General features: G+C 40.6%; 1 protein-coding gene and 1 pseudogene across 3 annotated transcripts in view; both read left to right on the top strand.

Annotated features, from left to right (window-relative positions):
• The window catches only part of ubp1 (upstream binding protein 1), a 53,603-nt gene that overhangs the window by 2,001 nt on the left and 31,942 nt on the right, over positions 1–19,660 (top strand). For all 3 annotated transcript variants that reach the window (XM_062958306.1, XM_062958304.1, XM_062958305.1), the window contains exons 2-5: positions 5,786–5,937; positions 9,240–9,316; positions 11,487–11,592; positions 18,375–18,481. In XM_062958306.1, coding sequence (XP_062814376.1) covers positions 5,786–5,937; positions 9,240–9,316; positions 11,487–11,592; positions 18,375–18,481 — 442 coding nt within the window. The remainder of the gene's footprint in view (positions 1–5,785; positions 5,938–9,239; positions 9,317–11,486; positions 11,593–18,374; positions 18,482–19,660) is intronic.
• Positions 11,600–18,368, top strand: LOC134292653 (dnaJ homolog subfamily B member 14-like; annotated as a pseudogene).

Consider the following 19,660-nt stretch of genomic DNA (forward strand, 5'->3'; position numbering starts at 1 on the left):
TTTTCAGCTTATCTATTTATGCAATGCTTTTGACACGAAAGGAATAAATCAAATTCAAGCCCTGCCAAAGAAACAATTGAACAGGAGCAATGCATCTTACATTTCAATCCAAATGGTTCAGCAGATTCCCCTAGCTAACCTACTAATTTAATGTACAAGGTTCACTCTGAAGTATGGTCTGGTGTTTGGAGGAGAAGTTGCAGGTAAAGATGGTCATCAGAAGCTTGGCACAGTGGCTACTAAAACATTTAGAAAAATGCAGTAGAAGTGTTTAATAGACACAAAAAACAGAGTACCATCAGAACAACTTGTGCTTGGTTTAAAACTTCTTGCTAACTTACAGTGCAAAACGTTTTGATGATAAAGGAAATAAGAAGAAAGTAGAAGAAAACAGAAATAAACTTCTGCCAATTGTGGAAACTAGTGTCCTTTGTGGACAACAAGAACTGGCTTAAAGAGGGAGCAATGATTCAAGTCTGATACCTGTGAATGAACCTTTGCATCATGATGGTAATTTCAGGGCCCTGTTGAGATCTGTGCCAGATCATGAGACACTGGCCTGAAAGGTCATCTGGGGGAAAGGTTTCAACTCCTCCAAATTGCTTTTCTGACTGGGCCTTGGAAGGAGGGAGAGAGTCCCACAGTCAGGAGAGCAGCTTGGCTGGGGCTCATGTGGAGGAGGGCAGGCATCCCCACCCACTCGCTTGTCACACCCAGGCCACCTGGGCCCTCTCTTGAGTCAGACCAGAAGAAGAGCAGCCATGCCACTGTTTCGGGTGCCCAAAGCCTGAACCCAGGATGCTCTTCTTCAGGTACAGCCTTTGACTGTTCGTGACCCCAACAGTGAGCCATTTGGGGTCATGACACTCAGTTTGAGAAGCAGTGTTATACTCTATGCATAAACTCTGTATTGACTTCATATTATTAAAATGCAGTAATAAAAAGCAAAATAAGATGAATGTAATCTAACCCAGTTTTACTGTGTTATAAAAACTAATTTTATTGCATTATAACAAATGATTTTGTTTTAACTTTTATTTAAAGTATTATATTATTATTTTATTTCTTTATCAGTTGCTTTAGAATCCCCATTAACTGAGAATCTGCTGCACACTGTTTAGCTCTGCTTGCTAAACAAAGGAATTCTGAAATATGTGGGCATCTGGGTTCATTCTGGGAATGGACATAAGAAACAAGTAACTACCAACAACACACTGGCCTGAAGAAAGGGGCATTTAAAAGAAACTAGATAACCTTCTTGATGAAATGGGAGAGTGGATTCTTCACATGCAGTGGAAAGAAAATCAGTGCCCCTACCTTGCTTAGTCTAGCAAAAGTAGTCATTTACTGTGAAATTTTAGCTGCTGTATGTTATACTAGCCAGTTGGTCTTTACGTTTCTGTACTCTGCTTTCATATATGTTCTTTTCCCAGCTCACCTGTTTCCCTACTTAGAATTTCATATATTTGGATTGTTCAGCTAACCTTCCCCCTACATTAAAAAGACAGCGTTTTTATGATACTGATGATGTCTGACTGACCTTCAGAAGCTTCTTGCTTCACACTTGATTCTGACGTGAGCTTATCCCAAACACATTTCTGGATGTATGGTTCAGCAGAGGCATTTTAACTGAATCATTTCTTCAGACATATAATAGAAACTCATCCTTAAATGTCAATATGATTCCATGTGATCCAGCGTTGTGTAGGGATTTGAGCATTGAACCACTATTTTTGAGGCCATAGTCAGCAATGAACACCAATTAGGTGACCATGACCAAGTCCTAATCACCTCGAAGGCAAGGGTCACCAGCCCATGCCCCTTTTGCCAAGAAAACCCAATGATAAGGTCCCCATAAGTTAGAAATAACTTGAAGGCACACAACATCAACAATAATTCCATGTAAATGTAGTTTTTTCTGTTGATCTCTACTACTCAGAATTGTACCAGTATGCCAAGTCAATTTGACTCAATTAAAGTAGCTAAAATGGGTCAGTTTTTGTACAATGGAAACAAGAAATACGTTTTAGAGTGCAGTATGGAAACAGAGTGGGTAGAGCTAAATAAAGTTAAGAATTTGATAACTTTGAGGTTTATTCTTAAACTTGTATTAATGTTTGCAGGATGACCTGGATCCCTTCATCTCTTACGTAGAATATCCTGTTATTTAAATGTTAAGAACAGGCTATTCACAATTTAAAAGTTGTTCCTAAAATACCTGCCTGTATTTTGACATTTAAAGGTGGCTTATTTTGTAGATGGCTTACATTATTATTTTAGGAATGACATTTTGTCTTTCATGTAAATTTCAAGGCATCCAAGAATAGTCACAAAATCAAAACACTGTAACAATAAAAGCAATAAGCACTTTAGCAGCAGTGAGCCAATGACTTAGCATCTATAAAAGAGCAGTCAGACAATGAAGTGGATATCAGATGCCAGATATTTCTCAGAATTAACCTGCCTGTTTTTAAGATCAACCTCAGTGATCCTACGTGTGTGCTTGCCTCTGATGATCATTAAGCTAGTAGGTATGACCAGTACAACCTCTTCAGGAGTGCAGCTGGACCTGTGGAATTCTTTTCAGGTGGTTATATGCCACAGCCCATTGCATCTGCGAGTTTAACCATGGTATCTATCCAGGGAGGCCATCAAAGGTACTCCCTCATCCACAGCACCATGACTGCGCAGTCTTAGGTGCAAATTATTTTTGCTTTGATCACTATTCTATTCCTGTATCTTGGATTTGGAACATATCCAATATTCGTATCATCAACTTTTGAGGTCTTTTCTGTGTCCTAGAATTTCCTTAATCTGAGATTCAGTTGTGTGAAAATTATTAAAGGCACCAGATCAGAGTCAGTACTTGATTAGTATTTGGATAGGAGATCGGGGGCCATATCAAATGATTTCAGGGATCTTTATTGGCCCTGGATTGGACATTCCCAGCCCCTGGTCTAGAGGAAGAAAAATAAAATGCTACACTGTAGTCTGATCATCCGTCTGGGTAGTTCAAATATCATAAGAGTTTGTGACTAAATCTGTCCCCCTATTCTGGGACGGTAACCTGCCAAAACAGTCTGAAAATCGCAGATGTTGAATGCTGGGAAGGTGACTTCTTAGCAACTCATCACCTGTCCAGTTAAACTTTTATCAAGAGTAGCTGGTACCTTGGATTTTATTTGAAAGTTACGTTCTGTAGGTTTGTTCTTAAGATGAATTTGTTTGTAAGTCAGAACAGGTACATTTTTAAGTATAACTCCAGCCATACATACATACATCTATAGACACACACACACACACACACACACACACACACACACACACACACTTACTTTGGATTGTATACAGAAGGCTTAGCACCCCTATGGTGTTTTACTGTATGGGCCCTAGTTCAGAAGATTCCACCCCACTTTCTGCTCCTGTGATAGTTGCATTTAGAAAAATTTGGCTTGTTGTGGAAACAAGGAGTGATAATAAACTTCACTGGAGATACCTTTTTCTCATGATAACTCTTTCAGGAGTGAAGTTCCCTTCTGAGGGGTAGATTTCTCTCACTTCTTGGTGTCTCACCCCCGTTTTAACTGAATAGTTTGTAAGTCAGTTGTTTATGACTCAGGGACTGTTCGTATATATATCTGGTACACTTTAAAATACAGATTCAACTTAAGAACAAATCTTGTTCGTAACATGACTGCTTGTACTGGAATTTATCTCATTGTTTTAGTACTTACAGAAATGTTATGTCTTTATGCTGGATGATATGTGGTAATTGAATACCTTTTGAACTGTTCTTTTTGTACTTGTTTTCCTAGACAATTCAGATGAAGACCTTTTGCTTATTTTGAAAACTGATGTCATGTGTTATTTAGCAGTACAGTACAATCTCAGTAATCCAAGCCCGGGTGATCCGAGGCTCTGGATTATCTGAGGGGCCACCGCTCCCCCCTCCCCTTCCCAAAGGAGCCCTCACCCCTTGGAAGGAGTCCATGAGCGCCGCTGCCAAGGGGCAAGGGCTCAGCCCAGGGAAGCAGGCCACGATCATGCTGTTTCCTCCGACCTTTCCCCCTCCTTTCGCGAGAAGGAGCGGTAGAGGCAGGAGGAAGCAGGCTGCGATCGCTGCTGCAGCAGCAGCAATTGTGGCCTGGTTCTCTGGGCCCAAGCGCTGAATAGAGGGAGTTTTTTCCCTCTGCTCGGTGCTTGGGCCTTTAGAGAAGCACGAGGCGTGCCACTGCTTAGTGGCATGCCTCGCGCGCTTCCCTGCTTGGGTTCAAGCGAAGGGAGAAAACAACTCCCTCTGTCAGGTGCTTGGACCCGGGAGGGAAGCGCGAGGCATGTCACAAAGCAGCGGCATGCCTCCCACTTCCCTGGAGTTTCCTCCCTCAGTCAGGCGCCTGGGCCTAGAATCTGGGTTATCTGATTAATCCGGGTAACCCGAGTTGGGGTCCGCCCATTTAAATTGGATAACCAAGATTCTACTGTAATTCATTACATTATGAATAGTAGCTAACAAGCCATGAACTAAGGGTTTGCAAGGCTGATTAGAAAAATTGCAGGTTTTGAGACAAATGGTAATTATTAGCACCATGTGTCTAGTTGTCTTAAGTACTTAGGTTAATGAAATCTTAATAACTTTTCCTGCTGTTTCTCTTTAGCATTACACAACTGGGATGATGTTTATGAGGAGTCCTGAATTTGTAGGACTATGGTACATCTAAATCTATCCAATCTAATCTAAATCTTCTAAATTCCATAATAAAAGTGAAAACCCATATGTGTGTATGTGGCACGGGTGTCCGCTCACACAGACAGCCTCCGGCCTCCACAAACAGGCTATAGTTCCCAGTGCTGAGAAGCCAGCAAGTCACTCCTTTGCACTGATATTGCGGTTACAGCGAGCTCCATGAACATGTAGCCCAACCCCTGCCAGTGTCCTTTCCAAACACTACAGCCCACAACCCAAGGAATGCTTTCTTTTGGGGACCATTTCATCCTAGATTGTGCATTGTCCTCCACCACAGGCAGGCATCCCAGGGTTCTCCATTGCTGTGGAATTTGCATGACCCTACTGCACTTCCCTTTCAAATCTGTCTGCATAACAAACAGAGCAGAACTGAGCTGCAACTAAACTTACTGGAGGAGTTTGGGGATTGACTGCACATGGTGGAAGTTGTAGTTCACCCTGCATCTGGACCACACTTAGTACACAGACCCAAAATGGCCAACTTTGAATACTGGTAGGTTTGGGGAGAATTGACCCACGATTCTGGGAATTGTAGTTCACCCCCTCCAAACTGAGAATACCTAACAATTAAAGACAAATAATGGCTTTTTTAAATGACCTGGGCACCGCTGGGCCCCCAAGCTAGTTATCTATATTTTTAAACACTTTACATACTAATAATTAATTGCTGGTTAATAGTTCACATATCACTTTGTATATGGTTTTTCTTCTTTGCAGAATTTGGTTACAGTGATAGAAAATGAACTTAACCATGTTCATTTATAGTTTTTTAAAAAGGTCTTTTATGTTGTGAAAACCTTTGAGAAAAAGTCGTTTTCATGATATGATAAAATATCTTTAGCTTTAAAAACCAATGTGATTTCTATACAATTTAGAAGAAGAAATTGGGACATTTAATCAAGGGTGTTATTTTTCGAGCAATACAGCAATTGTTTTTTGCTAATGTGTTCTGTATTTTGCCCACTGCATAGCTTCTTCCTTCTTTGTAGGAACAGAGTGACTATTTTTGAGTCCTAATACTATGACCTTTTAAAATTTCAGCGATGTTCTGGCCCTGCCCATTTTCAAGCAAGAAGACTCTGACCTTCCATCTGACAATGAGACAAAACATCCACCATTTCAATATGTGATGTGTACTGCAACATCTCCAGCAGTCAAATTGCACGATGAAACCCTTACTTACTTAAACCAAGGTTAGCATTTTTCTGTACACAATCTTCTATTTATTGTGGTTCCATTTAAATAAATAAATGTTTAAAAGGGGTTTTCCCGCACAAAAAAACCCACTTGCTCTCTAGAGAGCCATAATTAATCAATGTACTTCTTCTGTGTCCTGAAGTACTGGTATGTGTGGGGAGAAAACAGGAAAGTAAATACTTTAAACATAGAACAGATTTAATAATGATCAATATGGAAAACAAACTTTTCATTTAACAGGAAATGTTGACTTTTGTCTAGTGCTGGATGTATGAAAAATATGATCAACACTTGGCTAATTCCAATGTCACATAGAATATTGTAATGTTAGTGTTTTTTGTTTCCCTGCAAGGAAAGAGGCAGACTTGAAGTTCCAGCCTCATGCAGCTAAAGTAACAATTGCAATTGGGTTAGTGGTTGTATACAAACAACCACTCATGTGATATTACAGTGAATACTGCACTATGCTTCTTGGTATTTTACTTCAGTTTTATGGACTTTTACTTTTACTCTTGCAGGAAGTCTTTTTGAACCTTCTATTATCTAGATACCCAGATAATTAAACTGACTAAGGACAGCTCCATTCAGAAAACAATAATCCTGATTGATTGATAATTATATTACATGGTGTGGAGTACCTGAATTCTGTAATGATACCAAGGTTTATTTCTGAGAGGTCTTTGACTTCAGTGAAACTTGTGTGTTTTCTTAAGTATTGCATTAATAAATCATTCTTTATACTTTACAGCAGTGGTTCCCAAACTTATTTGGCCTACCACTCCCTTTCCAGAAAAATATTACTCAGCGCCCTGGAAATTAATTTGTTTTTAATTTTAATAGCAATTAACATAACAGAAACAGAAAGATATATGTACCTGTGGCCATCACCACGTCCCTGGATTGCTGCAGCGCCCACCAGGGGGCAGTAGCGCCCACTTTGGAATCACTGCTTTATAGAGTACAGTGTCCCCTCACTTTTCGCGGGGGTTAGGTTCCAGGCCTGCCCTCAAAAAGTGGAAAACCGCGAAGTAGCGGCACTCTTTTTATTTTAATATTTATACATTACTGTATACTGAAGCCTTTTCTATCAGTGCCGGTGGGCCCCTTTCTCCATGCCTGGTTACTGGAAGACGACACGCAAAGGCTGCAATGCCCGCTCGGTCCTTCCTCTTCGCCAAGGGGAGAGGGCTCGAAGGACTCTTCCCTTCTCTCCCCCCAGCTTTCCTCTTCCTCGGCAAAGGCAGTAGGGAGAGGGACACACACACACACATACAGAGCGAAGCCAGGGGTGCAGGGGACTGCAGCAGGAAGGGATTGAGTGGCTGGAGAGGCGTCGCAGAGGAGGAGGCTTTCCTCGCAGGTGGTCTCCATCTGGGCGGGGGGGGGGGGGGGGAGGCGAAGAGAAGGAGGAGGAGAGCCGGTGCCTGCCTGCCTGCCGGCCTGCGCATAGGAGAAGGAAACTTTCCTCTGATCTTTTCAGGGTGAAAGGAGAAGGAGGGCTCTGCTGCTTCGGAGCTGCTTGGGGGTGGGGCCATTGCAGCGGATGCTCCCCTCAGCACCCCTCCAAGGGCTCTGGGGCTGAGCAGATCGGCTATCCCTTCTCCTCCCTCCCTTCTCTCCCTGCTTCCCTCACTCCCTGCCTTCCTCCTCAGCTCCGAGAGCATATCTTCCTGAGAGGGAGCCATCCCCAGGAGGTGCGATCCCTTCTTGCTGTAGAGAAGCCTCAAGGAGAGGAGTCTATGCCTTTCGAGATGCCAGCAGCCTTCTTTCCTTCCCAAACCGGGCTTGGGATGGACTCCCTCCTAGACTGGGAAGGATAGATTGAAATGTCCCACTCTTTCTCCCTCCCTCTCACCCCAAAGCCCCTACCTTGCGTTCCTTAGTCGGGATCCACAGGTAACAGCCCAGATCCCCTCTCAGGCCAGATGGGATGTGTCCTCTTCCTCTGCTTGACACCCCGGTAGTAGCGCAAGCGAGGAGTGTGTGAGGAGGAGGGCGAGGGTGAGGAGGGGGGAGGTGGCAGCAGCAGCAGGAAGGAGAGGACCTAGCCCGCCTTTTAAAAAATTAATAATTTTGAAAAACCGCAATATAGCGAATCCGCAAAAAGCGAACCGCAAATTTGCGAGGGAACACTGTATATGTTGTTTCTTTATTGAGTACTCAGGGTGGTTAGTTGTAACCTAAAAACATTGGTGCATTAAGAAAATGCCATTTTCCTGACTTGATCTTCACAAAGGTGGCTGTTTCATGGTGGACTGAATTCTTAAGTGCAGTGGTTACTGCTGTTTATGTTCCCATATTAAGATGAGATCTAAGCTCCAGATTTGAAAATATTGACGCTCCCTTGGATGAAATATTTAATAAATAATTCCAGAATTGGTGCTCATTAACTTAAACAGTGTTAATTTAAAGAATGCACAAGCTGAGACTTCATAGTCTTTCATTTATGTTGCTTAAATGGGAAGCACAAACAATTTAGAAAATTATTCATTTATATTCTGGTTTATGCAATGTTTTCATCTTTTTGACTGCTCTTGTAGTTCCTTTTTGTTGGGAGTTTTCATTATTGTTTCCCTATCTCTTGCAGTATTTTTAGAATTCAGTGGTTGCTTAAGAGTTGTGTCTGCTTGCAGTTGTTACATCTACATCTACATTTTAGCATTAGTGACTAGTCACTGGGTAGTTTGAGCTTAAGGTACTATAATACCTCCAGTATTCAGGGCTCTGAACAAGATGTGAAGTACTGTAGCTATATTCCAGAAATGCTATGAGACCCTCAGTTATAATTATTGTCTGAGCTGTTGGCATGATCACACCTTAAATCTGCAGATATGATGACCATTTAACATAGCAGATTTCATAGTAAATATTTCCCCCACCCAGGGCCGTAACCAGGGGGGAGTTAAAAGTTCAAAAAGAATCCCAAAATCTGTCACGTTAAAAAAAACCTGGTTTACTCATAAATTGATTAACCAATTAAAATTACTGAATAAAAGAGGGTTTTTTAAAAACCTGATACATGGTGGGGGGGGGGGGGTTGAACCTTTAACTCCCTCCCCCCTCTGGTTATGCCCTGCCCCTATCCCTTTCTCACCTTTAGAGAAATCCAAGATAATTTCCTTTTTTTTCTTTGTGCTAGAGGAACTACAGCTGGCTTTCATCCTATCTATACTTTACTTTCCTCCTTTCCATAATATAGCATAGTTCATCCTAATACGCCTAAATAATCTACTAAAGTGGCATTTGAAAAATAGATTAATCCACTCTATGAATAAAATGATTTTTCCCCTCTCTCAAGGTCAGTCCTACGAAATACGGTTATTAGATAATCGGAAAATGGGAGACCTGCCAGAGATCAGTGGGAAACTTGTAAAGGTGGGTATATGTTTGTGGTCTAGTCTTGGTCCATATCTTGTTTTCAGTTGCCATTACTTTTTCCTTGGGGCTGCTTTCAGCTTTGATAGCTTAAAAATATAGCTATGAAGATATGAAAAAGGCAATTGACAAACATACTTTTTTCATGAGAGGAGATTCTGTATGTCTGAACGTTCCAAGATCCTCCACATGACTAAACCCTTTAAACATTAGAAAGATGCATAATTGGGCATCTGCTCCCCTACCACTATTTCCTTCTGGTATTGTTGAGACCATTTCTTGCGCTACAAAAGTCTGTGTCAAATTAAGCTGTGTATCCATTATCAAATATACTAACAGTTGAATGTGAGAAATCTCTAGACCTAAATGTTCACTAATTAGTCAATGATGTAAATAAAGGAAAACCTGATTTAGTGTCAGTAACATGCAGGAATGTTCTGCAACACAGAACTATGTGCGAGTAGATAGGCTATCTTTAAAAAAAACCATTTGTATCTCCCTACAAGTTTGTTCAGTACCAAGGATGCAGGAAAACCTTACTATATTTGAGGTAGAAGCTTTCACATAAATTTGAATAGGTTTTTTTTTTTTAAAAAGTAACTGTGGGGGAGTGGTAATTTCTGAAGTAATTTGATACTAGGAGGGAGGGATATGTTCATGAGTATCCAATTCACAAAGCATTTGTTCTTTACTGGTTATCTCAGTTAGTCTAAAATCTCTATTAGAGAGGTGGAAATTAACCAAGAGATTGAATTATGGATTTCTAAGCACTTACAACCTCACTTAGTCATGGCAGCTGTGAATGTTTATCACTTTAGGAAAAACAAACCCCGGCAAGCTGGTGAGAAAGCTCATGTCTCTCAGTCCTCCAAACTGCTGATGTCACCTGAGACTTCTAAATCAGTGTTAGGGCTGTAGTCGACAAAATAATTTGATGTGAATGTCATAGGGTACTTGAGCACATTTTAGTTAAGCTAGCTATTTATTTCTCTTCTTGGAATTAAATTTATTTAAAGGAAAATCTATAGGAAATTCCTAAAATGCTTTTTTTTTGCAATTCTTTTTTGAGTGTCTTAAATTAAAGTTTTAATTAGATTCATTAAAGTTTTTCCCCAGTTATATTTTGGTTTAGTGTATTATAAACTGCCTTGTCTCATGTTGGGTAAAAGGCAAGATATAAATTAATCAAATAACATAAAATGGAGGAATATTTGGAAGCAGAGACCGAGGTAGAGATTTTCTAAAACAAATGTGGAAATCCAAAGTGTGTATTTACTGCCAACATAGGGAGTCACTGCCAACATAGGGAGCCTGCTTCGCAGTGATCCCTTTTCAAAACATGATGTTTAAAAAAGATGGGTCTGATTTGAAATGGCTATTTCTTCTTCATGGTCTCTGAAACAACTGGGTATTCTGCACCTGCGCAGAGTCTCTTTGGAACCTTCTAGAATCCCTAGGCAGAACCTTTTTGGTGGTAATCTTGCCTACTCTCCTGGTGCATAAAAGGCTTTCAGTTCCTTTCATCCATGCTACATCCAAGTTTAGGAACTTCACCTCCAAGCTAGTAATTTTTACTTGCTTTTCTCACAATGTGACTTTCAAATTGCTAGCTTTTAGTTAGTTTTCCTTCCTTGGGAGAGAAGTCTGATGCTCTTTGCTATCTGGTTATTGTGACCTCAGTTGTTTCTTCAACTGTTGGGCCTCCGTAAGTACTTGGGCATCGTGGCCTACTGTGCAATAGCTTTCACCACCAGATTTAAAAGATGCGAACAATGTAATGGAAAGCTCCCAGATATGGATGGACACTAAAAGTACTTAAATGTGTCTCAGTGAGGGTCACTTGGTCCAGTCTTGCATTCATTGCTAGGCTTTTACTCCTCAGGCAAAGAAAAATTGGAAAGCCAGGTTGCAATCTGCCCTGTATCAACAGGCTCAGTATCCTCTTCAACATCCACATTAGCTTCAAAGTCTGATAGAGATCAAATACTGATAGCTCCCCTCCTTAAGAAAGCCCATATCATGCTTGTTGGGTAACATGGCAGTAAGAGAATTTGAATGGGCATGGAGTTGGTTGGGAAATATCACATCTATCTGAACACTACAATAGTAAGGTTATCAAATTTCTTAATGAACATGTTTCCAATTTTATTGTGTTTTTTAAATTTACTAGAGTATCATAAGAGTTGTGTTCCATGACAGAAGGTTGCAATACACTGAACATCAGCAATTAGAAGGTTGGAAGTGGAATCGTCCTGGAGACAGATTACTGGATTTAGGTAAGTATATGTGTAATGAGATAAAATGAAATATTATATATGGTTTGAATGGAAGATGCATGAATGAAATTTAATAATTTTGAAGACACATTTCTAAGATTAAGGTCTGCAATGACTAACTACCTACTTGTGGAATTGTAATTAAAACCTTCTAATGAGACCTGAAATAGTTGACCTGCCTGGAAAACTGTGATTAGAACTGTGACAGTGATAAGGGAAATGTTTACATCAAGTTAAGGAAATGTTTACAACTGTTAAGAAGGAAGTCAACACAAGGCCAACACCAATCAAGAAGAGTTAACATCTGGTCCAGGAAACAGATATGCCAGGATGGAAGACGTCTATCATTCATTTACAACTTTGGGGCAACATCAGCAAAATATTGCTATATAAGTGACCTTATGACAATCGAGAAATTGTGACAGATAGCAACGCTGTTCACCTGCTATGCTCTGCTCCATTGGGAAGGAGAGAGATAGTGTACCTTTGGGCCTCTTTTCTCAAGGGAAGAGGAAGGAGTGCATTTTGAGTCATGATATGTGTTGCAGGGAGTCAGTTCTGCTGTATGGAAATGGGTCTGATCCTTGGCATTGTTCTTAGGGGAAAAGAATGCATTTTGGAGTTTTGAAGTTCTGGCATTTTAGGCGTTTTGCATTGGCAGGCTGCATTGGAGGCTGGGTCTGGCCTAAGCAGGTGCATCTCCAAGGAGGGATAAAGAATATGGTAATATTTATATGCATGATGATGGATGCATGTACATGTGTGCGAATGCTGAGTGAAAATGTAACCCTGTTTGCTTGTTAGCCAATGTAGTAGGTTATTCATAACATGAAGTATGTCAAAGAAGCATTATCACATTGAATATCATTAAAATTAAATATCTGGCGTAAGTGATGTTGTTGCCATTGGTGTTTGCCTTGAAGTCATTTCCAATGTCTGGCAACCCTGTCCTGGGATTTCCTAGAACTTTCTTTATTTCATGTCAAAAGCATTGCATAATAAATAAATTTAAAATTGATGTAATAAAGGAAATCACGAGCAGCTAAATACTTTTAGACCAAAAGTGGGCAACAGCGACCGCATTGTTCGTAGCTTTAAACAACTCCTCCTCCGTGCATGAGGCAGGGCATTGTGGGCAAGCATACATATGAGGAGTTGTTTGTTCTGCTCCACAGTCACACAAGGTGGAGGATTCCTCCAGGTAGTGCCATCTTGCCAAGTTGTCTTGATCTGCCCACTCTGCTTCTCAGTCTGTTTAGGGACTTCCAAATTGCCCATTCTTGGTTTGCCCCTGGAGGAAGACCCTCATGGGGGGCCATCCAGTTAGAATTGCCTGGTTTAGCTGCCCAGAGGGACACCCTTGCTGTTGCTGGAGGAACATCAAGAGGAGTGGTGGTTCTCATGAAGCCCTTCCTTGATTTGAGTCTGGTGGGTGGAGGCTGATAGTCATGCAGTGGGTGGCTTTCACAATGTTCGACCTTATTTCTCTCACAGCAGCAACTTCCCATCGCACATCAGGAGAGGCAATGCCAGCTAACTTGTAGAGTTTATCAACAGGTTTAAGGCATCCTGTGATTATTCTGCATGTTTCGTTCAGTGCTATGTCCACCTGCTTCGCATGGGCAGACTTGTGCCAGACAGGACAGGCATACTCAGTAGTTGAGTAAGACAAGACCAGGGCTGATATTCTTATTAATTGTGGGTCTGCACCCCATGCACTGCCAGTCAGTTTCCACAGGATGTTGTTGCGTGCAGCTACTTTGTGCTTGGTGTTTATGCAGTGTTTCCTATATGTTCGTGTTCGAGCTAAGGTGACACCAAGGTATTTAGGATGGAAACAGTGTTCGAGCTCTTTGCCTTCCCAAGTAACTTTCAGTTTCCTGTTGGCTTCACAGTTACGTAGGTAGAAAGCACACACTTGTGTCTTGGAAGGGTTAGGCTTCAGATGGTTCTCTTTGTAGTAGCTGGAGAGATTTTTCAAGGCATTAGTGAGTTGGTTATCAACTGTTTCAAAATATTTTGCTTGTGTTGTTAGGCCAAGGTCATCAGCATATAAAAAACTCTTTGTGAGTGGTGGTTGTGGCTGATCGTTCGTGAAGATATTAAATAAAGTCGGTGCAAGAATGGTGCCTTGGGGTAAACCATCCTTTTGCCTCCTCAGTCTACTTTTCCAGCCCTGAAACTCCACATAGAAACCTCAGTTTTCCAGGAGGGTCTGGACAGTTTTTGTAAAGTCAAAGTCCCGGGGTGATACGGTAGACTTTATGCAGCATTTTTCTATATTGCACCGTGTCATAGGCTGCCGTAAGGTCCACAAAAACTGTTCCCGTAATCCAGCCTTTCTCATAGCCTTCCTCGATATGCTCAGTCAGATGAAGAATTTGACCTGTACAGTTTTTCCCTGGTCTGAAACCTGCTTGTTGTGCAATAAGCTTGGGTTCGATAACAGGTCCTAATCGATTTAATAGCATCCTTTCATATATTTTATATAGATAACATAAGAGAGATTGGTCGGTAGCTCCTGGTATTGGAGGCATCTTTACTGGGTTTTAAAATAGCAATGATCTTAGTTTTCCTCCATACTCTGGGAATCTGTGTGCCAAGCATTGATTGTAGAATTTCAAAAGCCAGTTTTCAGCTTTGGGCCCCAAGTGTTTGATTTACTCCATCATTAAGTCATCTAGGCCAGGTTCTTTACCAGTTTTACATCGCTTGATGGCTTTGAGTTCTTTCAGGTTTAGAGGAGAAGACAACTGGTGGGTTTCAAGTTCTGGCACCTGTTGATTTTCAGCTTTACTGCGGTTGGTTTTCCCATTCTGAATTAGCTGGTGAGCTATCTAGTCTGGTGTTATGTTTACATGTCCATGGTTGACCAGAGGGTCACTATCCAGGCGTCTCAGCAATTGCCAGGCTCTTTGGCTTCTCTTGGACATATCAAGATTCTCAAACAGCTCTATCCAGCTGTCTTTCTTAGTATTAGCTAAGGCTGTAGATAATTTTTGGCCTGCTGATTTAGTGATTCTTCATTTAGGCCTGGTAGGTAGCTTGTGCGACAGCCTCTAGGGATTGAGAGCCTTGAGGATCTTTTCACAGCTTCTACAAACAGGTCATAGTTTTCTATAGAAGGTTCTATAGCAGCTTCCAAGGTTTCTGTAAACTTTTGTCCAGTTAGCTTTATTGAAATTATATCTTCTGTGGAATGGGACACTTTTGGGTCTTACAGCTGCATATGCTACGCAGCATATTGGTTTGTGTTGTGCGTTAGGTATCAGGTTTAATACTCTTTTGATGCATTGGTGGATTATGCTTTCATTTACAAAAATCAGATCAGGGTTATAACCAAACTTCCATCGGCCGCTATTAAATGATGGTGGTAATCTACTGTCATGAAGGAGGCACATTCTACTATTATCGGCCAATGTTAGAACTGCTTCGCCATTTCTATCATTTTCGTCATAGCCCCAGACACAGCTATGGGTATTGAAATCTCCCACAATAAAATGGGCTTCATGATTGTGGCGATTGGTTGGGGGCGTAAAATAGAAATCAGCCCCAGGTGGTTTACAGAGTGATGATACGCTGCAACTATCCAGTTCCACAGATAAGATTTCAATATTTTTCACTTCTGTGAGGGAAGTTGCAGAGATTGCTACACCAGATTGTACAAAAATGGAACTACCATATTGTTTGGGAGGTTGTTCCACTGCCAGTTGCATTCCAAGAATTTTTGGTCTTCTTATTGTGATGTCTCTGTGTGTTTCCTGTATACATAAGATGTCACACAAAATGTCCTCAGACATTTTGGCTCATAGCTCTTCCTTAGCAAGTGACAAACCTTCTATATTAATAGACATAATTGTCTAGAACTAGGAGTGTATGACTTCCCAACGGTCATGCAGTGGATTTCTGGGGCCAAGCAGGGAATCTAACCCTGGTATTCAGAGTCATATTCAGTGCTCAAACCACTGTACTTTGATGCTTTTATAAGTAATGTACAGCAAACTCCCTGTTAATCAGAACTAAAGCAATCAAAATTCTCAACTGGCAATAGTTTATTGTTTGCCATTTAACTAAAATTGCATACTGCATTCACAAGGCTGTATTTATAATACAGTAAAACTGTGTTACATTAAGTTAAGTCTGACTTTACTTGTTTTAATTCGTTTTTATTTTCTGTATTTCAATATTAATATTATCTGAATACAGAGTTTATGGCATGATATAATATGGTATAATATTATTTATGCCTATTTTTAATAGCAACCAGAAACTACATTTAAGCGAAGAGGAGCCCCATGACTGGTAGTGGAATTGTTGTCGCCTCTCGGCGTCTCCTCTTCAAAGGGCCTTGCTTGCTTTCGGGCCAGGTAGGCTGGCATGAGGAATCGGGAGGCGACATGATGGTGCAGGCCAGTGAGGCCGCTTCCACCACCAGGAGCTGCCTCAGGGGTGCAGAGTGAACCACCCTGCCTGCCTGCAATTCTGGCCCCATCAGGCTCCTTCTCTGTGCTGCGGCAGGTGGAGGCGGTGGCAGAAGGAGGAGCTGCAGCAGGACACCCCCATGGATGGGAACTGCGACGAGGCAGAGAAATGCCTGGGGATCACCTGGGAGGCCATGGAAGCCAGGAACTGGGAGCGGGCACAGCACTTCCTCAACAAGGCTCAGAGGCTCTGTCTAATCCCAGCCACCAAGGTATTACTGGAAGCAATTATGTAGAATGGGAATGCTGCTGGGAGTTGAGCATGCAGTTGAAAACCAGCAAATAGCAGTGATCAAAGTAAACCTAATAATATGAAGGACAGCAGTGCAGCTGCTGCAGGTGAAAGTGGGAAGACAGCTTGCCCTGAAGTTCCACCCAGACATAAATCATGCTCTAGGAGCAACAGAAGCTTTTCAAAAGATTGGAAATGTGTATGGTGTGTAAAGAGATCCAGAAAAAAGTAATCAGTATGACCTCACAGGTGGTGAAGAACAATGCAGTCAATCTGGCAGATTTAACTTCCACAGGGGCTGTGAAGTAGATAATCACTCCAGAGGACCTTTTTTATATGTTCTTTGGAGGGGCATTGCCAACAGGTAGTCGCATTCATTTTCCAATGTCTGGATACAGTCATCATAATCAGCATCGCCACAGTGGACAGGAAAGAGAAGAGGAGAGGGTTGATGGTGGTTTCTCTATGTTCATTCAGCTAATGCCAGTTATTGTGCTGATCCTTGTATCTTTGCTGAGCCAGCTGATGGTGTCTAATCCTCCTTATTCCTTATATCCAAGATCGGGTTCGGGGCAGACCATTGAGATGAAGACAGAAAACTTGCACATTCCCCATTATGTCAACAAAGACTTTAAAAATGAATACAAAGGTCCAAATTTGCAGAAGGTAGAAAAGATATTGGAAAAGAACTACATGTCAAACATCCAAAATAATTTGAAAAGAAAGACAGCAAAAAACTGATTTGCTATATGTAGCAAAAGTGTACCGAGATGAACAACTACGAAGGAAAGTAGAAGCCATCTCTGTGAATAACTGCAAAGAACTAGAATTCTTGACCAGCCTCTGTTGAGGAGGATGAGTTATATTTTGGGCTGCACTGCAATGAAGTACACAAACTATGTGTTTAAAAAGAAAAAAATTGTAAACCGAGGAAATACTGTTCTGTCATGGCAGCTAAAAGAGAGAGATGTAAAACTACTGTGTAGCTGTTTCCAAAATCCTTATCCTAAAGTTTCAATATAATTTCCGTTGTGCTTTCGATTAAGCAGTTCTAAAAACATTCAGACCCAACTATATCTGCCAGCAGTTCCTGCACTTTATCCTTGCCCTTACTCCTGTAGTTTTAGCGTTTTAAACTGACATTGCTCTTATACTTCTAACTTATTATTGGCCCTTGCATTTTTGTCCACCCCCCCCCCCCCGTTCTGAAATTCTATTGTACAATTCCTTTCCCCCCAAATTTCAGTACCAATTACTGCTCAGACTATTGGCTGTTGGTGATGCTGTTTTTATGTTATTGTCTTGTTGTAATGTTGTTGATTCTATTGAGATACGTTTTAATCTGTGTTTGGTTTTAATTTTTGTTGGATTGGGCTTGTCCCCATGTAAGCTGCCCCCAAGTCCCTTTGGGGAGATGAAGGGAGGATATAAAAATAAAGTTGTTGTTGTTGTTTCATAGACTCTTTGCTTAATTTGAAATATGACAAGTTTTGTTTACATCATTGAGTTGTTCTTTAAATTTTTCTCCCAGTGCTTCAGTGAATTCTTCTTCAAGGAAGAAGCAGCTTAGATTGGCTAGCTCCACTTGTAAAAATGTAAACATAGTGATTTTCCTTCTGAAATACTTGCCATTTAAATATGTGTGGGGGAAAACCACGTGTGTGTGTGTGTGTGTGTGTGTGTGTGTGTGTGTGTGTGTGTATGTGTGTGTATATGTGTGTGTGTGTGTGTGTATATATATATATATATATATATATATATATACATACATACATATATACACAGCACTACTAATCCTCATGGATGCCGGTTAACTGAGAGTCTACTGTATTACCATTTAGGCTTCTCCAAAAATCATTGGGTGTTTTCTGTTTTGTTTTATAGGAAACACATACCAGCAGTAAATAATAGAATATAGTTGTGAGCAAAGACTGTCTAAGACAAAACAGTGTTGTTGGCAAAGGTATTCTTAGTAAATGTCATTTTATATAGCCCAAAATATGCAAATTGGAATTGTTTTTATTGCCTGGCTTTCTAAAATGTTTTTCTTTCTTTGTTTGTTTTGGTAGATATTCCTATGTCTGTTGGAGTAATTGATATAAAAACAAATTCAAGCCAACTCAATGCAGTTGAATTTCTGTGGGATCCTGGAAAACGCACATCTGCCTTTATTCAGGTTTGAAAAATTTCTTGGAAAAATATGCCTTTTATATAGTTTTGGAGAGAGGTAAAACTCTTTTTTTAAGTTCTGGTATCTCATTGAATTAAATTTACTATAAATATATTCTTGTAATGAATTTCATAAGGATTTAATCTCGTATGGAATTTGAGATGAATTGTTTAGTTAGAACTCTGCTGTGCCTATTATGACAGTAGTGAGTTTGGCAGAAAAAAAGTCTGAATTTACCTTTAGACCAGGAATGTCACACACAGTTTTATCAAGGGCCAAATTAGCCTTATGATTGCCTTCAAAAGGCCATTGATTGTTGTTGTTGTTGTTGTTTTATTTGTTATCCACCTCTCCTCATAGCTTGTGGTGGGTTACAACATTGCTAAAACACATAATCAAAATTCATAATCTTTTAAAAACACTCCACAGAATATACATATTAAAACATATTGAATCCATAGATGGAGAATCCTTGAAGACAGGGCCCACTATAATTATTTTACATAGTGGTTGGTGCTCTTCTGTAACATTTGGGTCACCAGATGTTATTGAATGACAACTCCAATCACTTTTGAATTGCAATCAAACACTCATGGTTCTGAGGTTGGGAAAAGGTTAAAGGACATTTTGTGGTCATCATATCCACATTAACTGCCTAGGAGACTTGAAGGGCTGTATCGCTTTAAAAAATGAGCTGCCCCCAAATCCTTGCAAAGCCCAAAGGACACATTTTGTTAACTCTCTTCTAGGCGGTCAGTGGTTTAAAGAGTTCCTCCAGGATTGACATCTGCTGGAGAGGCTTCTTCAGTCTCAACCATATTAACAATATGCCATGTATAGACATGAGAAGGATTCTTTATAGTAGTACCTCACTCAGGAGTAATCTAGAGCAGGAGTTTTTAAACTTTTCCACTCACAACCCCTTTAGAACCAAAGAAATTTTTATATGACCCCGACTATATAGGTATTTAAAATAGGTATAAAAACCAAACATTTCCTGATAATAAATCAACATTTGCAAAACTTTCTAAACAGGCTGATTTCCCTTTTTATGAAATACAGCTGAAGTATCTTCTGCAGAGTCCACTCTAAACATTACACAACAAATTTGTGTAAATGCCTAAAATAGCCACTAAGTGCTATTCAGAAATCTTTGAGCTAAAGCAGTGGTTTCCAACCTTTCTT

This window comes from Anolis carolinensis, chromosome 6, assembly GCF_035594765.1.
Source record: "Anolis carolinensis isolate JA03-04 chromosome 6, rAnoCar3.1.pri, whole genome shotgun sequence".
NCBI lineage: Eukaryota > Metazoa > Chordata > Lepidosauria > Squamata > Dactyloidae > Anolis > Anolis carolinensis.